Below are 9,726 nucleotides of genomic sequence, written 5' to 3'. Positions count from 1 at the left end.
CCGCCCGCGGTACCATGTCCAAGGCGGCCGCAGGCGCGGCGGCGGCCGAAAGTTGCGCCCCAGCCCCGGGGGGCCCGGCCGCCGCCGCCGAGGACCTGTCCAAAGTGTCGGACGAGGAGCTGCTGCAGTGGAGCAAGGAGGAGCTGATCCGCAGCCTGCGGCGCGCCGAGGCCGAGAAGGTGAGCGCGATGCTGGACCACAGCAACCTCATCCGCGAGGTGAACCGCCGGCTGCAGCTGCACCTCGGCGAGATCCGCGGGCTCAAGGTGAGCGCGGCCGGCGGGCCGGTGCGGGCCCCTCCCCTCGCAAGGCGACCCTCCCTGCGTCCTCCCAGCCCGCAGCCGCCCGTCCCGCCCTCCGCAAAGTTTGGCAAACTTCGGGGGCTTTGGCCTCCCGTTGCCCGACGGCTTCGAGCTCTCCCGGCTTCTCTGAAGCGAGAGGAACGGTCGCCAGCGACCGGGAAAGTGCCGAGGGAGGTGGCGACCCGCTGAACCCTCTGTCCCCGAGAGCCTGAACGTCCGCGCTCGGGGAGCCGCTTGCGGGAGGCCGGGTGACGGGGTGCCGGGCAGCGCTGCCCGGGTGGTCGGGGGAGGCTGCTCCAGCGCCGCCATCCTTCGGGTGGGCAGGGGTCATGGAAAGGGCGTCCCTGCCCGGGAGAGGGGCGGCGGATGCCCGGGAGGAGTAGCGGCCCCGCCCTTGGAGCTGGTGTGCGTCACCTGGGGCAAAGCACCTTCAGAGATTCCGCCAGCTGCTGTGCTTCTTTTGCCTTCCTTTGGCTGGGGTCGTCCGGGACTGTATCCTCCGCTCCCCAGTCCACCGCGGTCTGGTTTTAATTTTATCCAGAATGGGAGGTGGATGGGAAGGCAAGGGGCGCACTGTGGACGGCGCAGGGCTTTGAAAGGGTGCCCCAAGGGTCCGTGTGTGATGCTTTCTATTTTGGCTCACCGTCCCAGTGCTGTTAGCAGGCGGGGAGACCCCTAATTCCGCTAACTTTCTTTTCTCCTTGGAGAGCTCTGAGGGCCAGCAATGTGCCTGCCAGGCAGCAGCAGCCCAGGGGCCGGGAACCGCCCTGCTGGCCACGATACGCTGCAAACTTCCTCTCCACATGCTTGCCTGGTGCCTCCCGCTATTCCTTCCTCTCATTGTTCTGCTTTGTTTATAGGAAGCCAGACACAAACGAAATACCTGCGGGGACCTTAGGGAGCACATTCCCGCAGGCACAAGCTGTTCTTGTCCCTGTCCACTCCCACCCGCTTCTTCCTCGGTAGACTGTTTAATTGCCTCCGGGCTCTCCTTCTGGGATTCTGGACACAGGAATGGCAGGTGCGGGATGCCCGGATTCGCCTGTGTGCTGCACCACGCAGTCTGAGTGGAAATGACCCTCCGAGTTCCCAACTCTCTGTCCTATGGTCCCCAGAGTCGGTGCAATTAGGAAGAGCCCACAGACAGAAAATCCCCAGCCTTAATCTCTCCTTTATTTTAATTCATTATTAATGGAGTATTATTAAGCACCAGGCTGTTTGGCGAATAGAGGCAGGCTGGAATAGGGGCAAGATGATCTTAGAAGTGGGTTCGCCTTTGGAAACCTCATCTGCCAGGAAGGTGAGCTTGGGTAATTTGTCAGGTCCTTACTCTATTATCAGTGTAACGCACATGATAATTCCTCGGGTGTTGGGAAGATAAATTAATAATGTAGGGCAAGGTTTAGTACTGAACTTGACTACAAAACATAATGGTTATTGTCATTAGGTGGGGACAGATAATGGTACAGCCTGGATTTCTTAGGTGAAACTGGACAATAGTATCAGTCTTTCAGCCTGGAGTTTAATCTTCTTAAATGGTTTGAACAGTAATGTGACTTGTAAGAGTTTAACTTAATTAATTTCCTAAAAATTTTAATAATATAGAGAATCAACACGATAAATCAGATTCTTGGGTGTCCTTTCATGTAGCTGTGGGCTGTGTGTGAAGCTCCATGTGAGTGGAGCAGTAGCGCTCTGAGTGGTGGGGTACCTGGTTTTCACTACAGTGGCATCACTTAGAAAATAGCTATTGCGGGGCTGGGGATTTAGCTCAGCGGCACAGCGCCTGCCTGGCAAGCGCAAGGTGGTGAGTTCGATTCCTGGTACCGGAAGAAAAACAAAAAAACAACAAAAAAAGAAGGAAAATAGCTTATTGGGCCAGTTATGAGCAGTTACACCCTAAGTAGCGAAGTCTCTTTGTGGTCTAGATTCACGAGGTGGCATTAAAAGACTTCTTAGCCTTCCCCCTTGTGAAGTTCAGAAATGATGACAGCTGGTTACTTATTATTGCAGACTCTACTCCAAAAAGAAGTAAAGTCATCCCCGGGTAGCTTCAGGGTGGTACCAAGGTACCAAGGCCTGAGGTGCCTGCTGTGTTAAGGCTCCGCTGAGAGGCCAACATTCTCCCTTTTCTTAGTCATTTTAGCACAGAGCTTCCTTGGGCACTGTAGTGACAGGTGTATTTATTTGGTGGTGTTATTGGAAGATAGCGATCTTACTCTTGGCTCTGATGATTTGGCGTACTCAGTTGACTGTAAATGTAGGGTAATTAAGGCCACAGTACTCTTTAATGCCCCTTTCTGTGAGCTGACTTTGAAATTGCATCCAGATAGTTTTGAGGCTAGTAGGTGGAATTGTAGCTATATAGTTTGCTTAGCTGGGGCAAACTGTTAACCTTTCTCTGAGCTTCAGTTTTCTCAGGGGCTCAGTGAGGATTTTAATTCCAGTTCTAAATATGGTTCTATGAGGGTTAAATGATACATGGATGCAGCAACCTCAGGAAGCTTAGGTAGATTTCCCAAGGTCACATAGATATAAAATACTCAGAATAGGTTTTGTTGTCTTTTAGCTATCTGATATTCTTTGTTGAGAATGTTGGGACCCGAAGGGGTGGAGAAAGGGCGTTTTGATTAGGGTGCTAATATGGAAAGACATTGGGTTCTTTGGACTGTTCCGGGGACACAGAATGCTGGTGGGGGCTGATTTTGGGCAGCCAAATCTCTGTGGATTCGTTGTCTGCATTGCATTAATCTTCCTATTGCTCCCATCTCCTCTCCTTCATTCTGCACTGAAAAGAAAGAATGCATTACAGCAGTTCTTCTCTGTTGATATAGTTCATGATGCTCTTCAATCAAGGTTGAAGTTTTGGGTGGTGCTCTACAAAGTGGACACAGGCCATGTGAGACACTTGGATAGAATCTGGTGGCCCATGGTGGTGTTCAGAGAGAACTTGGTTCGGGAAGAAAGTCCAGGTCTCACTGTGGTGAATTTGGGGAATCCAGCTGGCGAGGTCGCCTGGCTGTGCCTACAGGCTGAAAGAAAGGGCTTTCAAGTGGAAAGTAGGCAACATTCTCAGGGAAGTTGAGGTGGGAAGAAGGAGCTGTGATAAAGTGGAATCGGCCCCTTCTGGCGCCACCAGTGTGAAGTGCTGTGAAGGCTCTAGTCCCCTCCACAGAGCCCAGGATACTGCCAGTCCTGTTTGCATTTCTGGAGAAATCAGGACTAATGTGGGAGTCCAAGGAAAGCATTTCAGATGGAAACCCATTCAGATGAAGAAGAGCATGGTTTTTTTTTTCTATCTAATTCCAGGATTAAATTGAATGTTGAATACATTTTGAAGCTTAGAAAGATTAATTTTGTTTAGTACTATTTTCTCTGAATAGTCATAGCTTCTGATTGCCTCTAAGGCATCAATATCAAGGGATAATTTATCCTCTTGTTACTGTAGATTCCAACATAGCAGGGGCTTGCTGAAAATAATAGTAGAAATCCTCTCTCAGGAGCTACAGCTGAAACCTGTTTTGGCAGCAAGCCTAGGGCTTTAAAGGTTTGATCAGTCCATAAACACTGTCTTAAGTGTCTACAGTATGAAAGGTACCCTGGCAGGTATGCTGCATATGCGAAGACGTTAGACATCTGTCTTTCATATGCTCAGATACCTATATGAGAAAGGAAGAAAAAATTGATGCCCAGTGAATGCTGAAATGTGTTATGGGCATTAAGCAGTGAGGAGAAAGCTACCTCATTCATTTATGAGGTGTGACCTGGCGCATATTTGTGGTTAGTGTTCTGGTGCCTAGAGAGACTGCTCAGGGGAAATCTGTCGTTGTAGGTTAAGTTCATATGGGTGGGAAGGGTAGGCGCTGGCTGGAGTGCACAGGTGTAATTAGGGCTCCTAATTTGTCCACCGAGAGTCAAAGGTAGAAATATAGGAGAATGTTTTTCAGGTGTGGCCAAAGGGTTTGTTCTTTTTTCCTACCAAAGGGGAGCTGCTGGAGGTTGGTGAGCAGGAAGGCAAACCATGTGGGGACCCTTCCTGAAGATCAGTCTGGCTGAGGGGAGTTTGGATTAGAGCAGGCAAGAGAAGACAAGATGCACACTAAGGCAGAGAAGCCAGGTGGGAGGCTGCTGGCAAAGGTCAGGCCTAAGGTCATAAAGTAACCACAAAAACAAAAGGAAGAAGTGGGCATTAGAAACAAAGCTACAGTTGTCAGTGAGGCCAAGGGCTGGAACTGGAGTTGAATGAAGACTGATTTTACAGGCCTGGAAATTGCTTTCCATCCTGGGCCTTGTGACTGTCAGGAAATGAAGGACATCATTGGTAGACATTTTAAAATTTATTTTCTAGTCAGTATCAGGGGATGTGTTGAGGTCAACTCAGGTTTAACAGAAGGAAGTCCGTTTTCTGCGTATCTGTAGCTCTGATTGGGAGCTAGAGTTGTGTAAAACCGGAGGTGGTCAGGCTGGTAGAGCAGGGTGGGTCTTACAGACAGCCCCATGGCGAACCCTGCCCCATGTCTAACCATGGCGCCTCTTCTACTGTGTGTGTGAGAGGAGAGTAAGTGGGAATGTCACAATGCATTGTCCGGAGCGGGAGTACCATGCTCTTGCCACATAGGAGAATAGAGTAGACGAGGTTTCCCATTCTCTTGGGCTCCGGTGAGGATGGAGACTTGAACTAACGGGCAGTATACACACAACTATTGCACTGCAATAGGTAAACAGGGGCAAGTGGAAGGGTGGCACCGAGCAGGGGCTTGTTCTTTGGCTCTGTGGAGGAATAACAAAATGAGCCTGGTTGTGTACAAGGCTGGGGAAGGCACTGCACGTGAGAGAAGGGTTTTCCCCCTGACCTGAAACAAGGCTAGGACTGCTGTCCTCAGTGCGTGGTGCTCAGCTTTTCCATTGCTCCCTCGCACCTAAGCCACCGATGTCGACCTGGACCAGTCCTGCGGCGTCCCCACTGGTCATCTGGCCTCCCCCTGATCCTGTCTCGCTCCCTTTCCTCCTCCTCCCCGCCCGGGTCAGTCACGGTCCTGCCCAGAACTGTGGCAGTTCTTTATAAAACGAGTCATATCTGTCACTCCTCTCATCTCAGGTCTTCAGCAACCCCAGGTCCCTTCCATGGTGGACCAAGCCCCATGCCACTTAGGCTCCGGTGCCTCTTTGACCTCCCTTCCCACCTCATTTCATCCCATTTCCAGGGCTTGTGTACTTGCCCTATGTCTGCTCTGCTTCACCTTCACATACATGTTTGCTCCTTCGTTTTAGCCAGGTCGTTGCTCAGTTCTTTCCCTTCTTTGCAGTGGTGCCTTAAAAAAAAGTATTTTTAGCATTCTTTAGTTTTTTTCCCCAGCACTTTGCATTACGTGATTGTATATATATATATATATATATATATATATATAATTTTATTTCTTCCACTTGAACTTGTCCCTTGTGCATACTAGATGCTTACTAAATGTTTATGAATGAGCAGACTGAGTCAGATCACGTGGGGCCTGGTGAGAAGCAAAGGAGTTTGCACTTTATCCCATGGCACTGACACACTGTTAAAGCGTTTTTACTATGGGAGTGACAAGGTGAAGTAAATTTTTGAGGTTGCTTTCCAAACACTGGTTTGGGAGTGGAAGGAGAGAGAAGGTACCCAGCAGATTCCTGGGGAGGGCAGTGGGCTGGGTGGATATGGTGGTTGCTGAGAGGTGCGCTTTGGGAAGGCGTGTTTGACCATCAAGAGCTCAGTGTAGCTTATGTTAAGTGTGAGATACCCGAGAGACATCCGTGTGGGTACAGCAGGTAGGGGTTGGATGTGGCCGCTGAGGCCCACTAGAGGGCAACTGTGTGTTTCCCTAGTGGGGGGTTTGGGCTCATTCCATGTCAAGGTTGAACAGTGGAGCAGTGCTTTTTTGGTGCTATTGAAAGACCTTCAGTCACAGAGCTTTGGGATATTTCATAGGTCAGAAGCAGCCATGTGCTTTCGAGGGTGTATGGGGGGTGGTGTTTGTTTTCTATGAACTGATTTTTTATCAATTAACTGTCTGCTCCCTAAATACTGACTGCATGATTCTGGACAAGTGAAGCTTTGTGAGATTCAATTTCCCCTTCTGTAAAATGATAGCAATTTCTATCATCAAATATTTTGGTGAAACTTAGATGAAATAATAAAGTGTTATGCAGAGAACAAAACTGACACTTATTATTTCAGCATTTATAGGTTTGTGGAGGGGTACACACCTTCACCTCCCTCCTGCCCTTTCACCTCTTCCCCTGACATCCCAGAGAACTCAGCAGTTCCAGGCTCCCCCGACCCCAGGTATCTGAGCGTGCAGCCTCCTATGAGTTCCTGCCTTGAGTGGTTGTTTCTCTCTTTTCAGGATATTAACCAGAAACTCCAGGAGGACAACCAGGAATTGAGGGATCTCTGCTGTTTTCTGGATGATGACCGGCAGAAAGGGAAAAGGGTGTCCCGGGAGTGGCAGAGACTGGGCCGCTACACAGCTGGGGTGATGCACAAGGAAGTGGCCTTATACCTGCAGAAGCTAAAGGAGCTGGAGGTGAAGCAGGAGGAAGTAGTGAAGGAGAACATGGAGCTCAAGGAACTCTGCGTACTGCTGGATGAGGAGAAGGGTGCGGGCTGTGCGGGCAGCCGCTGCTCCATTGACAGCCAGGCCAGCCTGTGCCAACTTGCAGCCTCCCCTGCACCCTACGTGCGGGATGTGGGAGATGGCAGCAGTACCTCCAGCACTGGCAGCACCGATAGCCCTGACCACCACAAGCACCATGCAAGTGGAGGCAGCCCTGAGCATCTGCAGAAGCCCCGGGGTGAGGGCAGCCCGGAGCACTCCAAGCACAGGAGTGCCAGCCCTGAACACTTGCAGAAGCCCAGGGTCTCCGGGACCTCAGAGCACCCAAAGGCCCTCAAAGGACCCAGCCCCGAGCACCACAAACCTTTGTGCAAGGGCAGTCCGGAGCAGCAGAGGCATGCACACCCAGGGAGCAGCCCAGAGACGCTGCCTAAGCACGTGCTGAGCGGGAGCCCAGAGCATTTCCAGAAGCACAGGCCAGGGGGCAGCCCGGAGCATGCCAGGCACAGTGGAGGGAGCCCAGAGCACCTTCAGAAACACGCTCTTGGGGGGAGCCTGGAACACCTTCCCAGAGCCAGGGGCACCAGCCCTGAGCATCTCAAACAACATTATGGGGGCAGCCCTGATCACAAACACGTAGGCGGCGGAGGCAGCGGCGGAGGCAGCAGGGAGGGCACCCTCAGGCGGCAAGCACAAGAGGATGCATCACCCCATCATCGCAATGTCTACAGTGGCATGAACGGTGGGTCAGTACGCGCTGTGGAACGGCTTTTCCTGAGCAACTGAGCAGAGAGTGATGAATGATAAAGGGCTTGTCAACCTAGAAAGTACAGGTGCTGGCTGAGGGGTGGGTTGGGAGGAGGGACAGACATTGTCCCTGAGATCATGAAGTGTGTTTCTTCCCCTTGATTTGTTTTTATTATATATGGTTATCAGGCAAGACAGAAGATGGTGGAGGGTGAAGGGTTAGTCTCTGACTTGAAATCTATGAGTACTGGAGATAAGAATAAGGTTTTTTCATTCTGAAGTTCAGTATTTTCCTAGTTTATGCTATCTCTTGCCAGGATTCACTTGTGGAAGGGGACGCGAGTGGTTTTTGAATACAGTTAACAGCTTTTTCAGAAAGGATGAATCCTTATTATGAAAACAGTATTAAAAAAGAAACATGGCAACCCTTAGTAGGCTTGGTGACTGGTTTGCTTGAATACCTATACATGTCCTTTTGCCTTGAGGACTTTCTTTCTTTGTATTGGTGGTGGTAGCATGGATTTGTGAGTTTTATTTGCATCCACGATGCTTCAAGTAATTCTCTTTCCTGCTCATTCAAAGCCACCTACTGTCTCACCAAAGTCCCTTAAATATGTTTTAAAGAGTATGCCCTTTCACATCAGAGGAGACGCCTTTCTGGGTCATTTAAATATACCTGTTTAGCATGTACAGGTGTGTGTGGACTCGCCTTTGGTTTCCAAAGCATGACACCTGCTACATTTGCTGAGGCAGCACTAAACCTCAGCTTTTAGACCTTTTAAATGCAGCTTAATTTTCTGCATCTTCGTTCTGAAATCACTTTGAACTCAAGAGAGAGAAATCATTTCTTAAAACAAAAACCAAACCAAAACCAAAACAGAACAATAAAAAACCCTTTCACAATTCTTTTGTATTACTTCTTATGGTTGAGTTGAAACTAAAGTCATTGGTTTTATGAACCGTGGGTTTTTCACTAAAATACCTGGTTTTTCGCTGTATATGAAAGCTCCTCTAGAGTCTATGTGTGGCCAGCTATGAACAGTGGTGGAGAAGGCTGCCAATTTTAGTGGCATGAAGGGATAAATTTTCAATATTGTACCTTAAAGTTTAGTTGTTGGGTTCCATTTCATCCTAATCCTTTGCTCCGAGTGTTGAGAATTGACTCTGGAAGCTCGGCTTCCAGTGCATCTGGCATTCTTCTAAGTGCACATAGAACTGGTAGAGGTGGGAAAGACAGCTGCTGTTTTCTTGGTTGCCTGGGTTGGAGGTAGCACGGAGAAGCCATTATCTTCTGTTTCCGGGTCTTCTGGCTGGTGCGTTTGCCAGATTGCTTGCACCTGTATCCGCTGTTCCCAAGGGTGGTGTAGAGGTGCCATGATTGCCACGGGCAGCCTTGGCTACACAAGGGGTGAAGGTCATTTAGAAAAGATCGTTTGGTTGTGTTACTGTCATGAGTTGGGTCATTGACCGTGGTGCTTGTCTTCGGGGGGGTCAACGGGAAAGTAAAGTTAATGACTCTCCCATTTCTTGATTAATTTTTAATGAGCTTGAGAAGGAATGATGTACACTGTTTTAAGGAAACATCATTTCTTAAACTAAAAATACTTAGGGGCAGGTAGTTCACTTACAGTAAACCTTTATTTTATAAAATCGCTCTTTAAAGAACTCTATCTTTATTTAAAAATTTTATATTATTATTATAGATTAACAAATTATAATTTGTAAATATTTGTTGGCTATAATGTGATATTTTGGTCTATGTATACAATGTGGCATGATTAAATCAAACATATCTACTGCCTCTCACGTAAAATTTTTTATGGTGAGACATTTTCAATTTATTTTCTTAGTTTGAGATATATATGATTATCAACTATAATTACCTGGCTGTATGATAGATCTCAAATCCTATTCCTCCTTTCTGTCTGAAGTTTTGTGCCATTTGATCAACAACTGCACATTCCTTCCCCTTCTGTTATTACCCTACCCTCTGGTAACCATCGTTCTACTCTTTATTTCTGTGGTCCAAACTTTACTGGATGCATTAGAAGTCAACTCATATGACATTTGTTTTTTTTTTTTTTTTTTTTTGG

At 48.6% G+C, this 9,726-nt stretch overlaps 1 protein-coding gene across 7 annotated transcripts in view; it reads left to right on the top strand.

The window, feature by feature from the left end:
* Positions 1-9,726, top strand: part of Ccdc85a (coiled-coil domain containing 85A) — a 177,682-nt gene continuing 167,956 nt past the window's right edge. For 5 of the 7 annotated variants that reach the window (XM_005385767.2, XM_005385766.2, XM_005385764.2 and 2 more), the window contains exons 1-2: positions 1-266; positions 6,677-7,628. In XM_005385767.2, coding sequence (XP_005385824.1) covers positions 15-266; positions 6,677-7,628 — 1,204 coding nt within the window. In that variant the 5' untranslated portion in view covers positions 1-14. Of the gene's footprint in view, positions 267-6,676; positions 7,633-9,726 lie in introns of all 7 variants that reach the window. The other 2 variants (XM_005385765.2, XM_005385762.2) reach the window with 2 other exon arrangements.

Source organism: Chinchilla lanigera, unplaced genomic scaffold (assembly GCF_000276665.1).
Source record: "Chinchilla lanigera isolate Chin_1 unplaced genomic scaffold, ChiLan1.0 scaffold00023, whole genome shotgun sequence".
NCBI classification, from domain to species: domain Eukaryota; kingdom Metazoa; phylum Chordata; class Mammalia; order Rodentia; family Chinchillidae; genus Chinchilla; species Chinchilla lanigera.
Note: the sequence above shows the minus strand (reverse complement) of the source record. Positions and strands in the feature narration are given on the sequence as shown.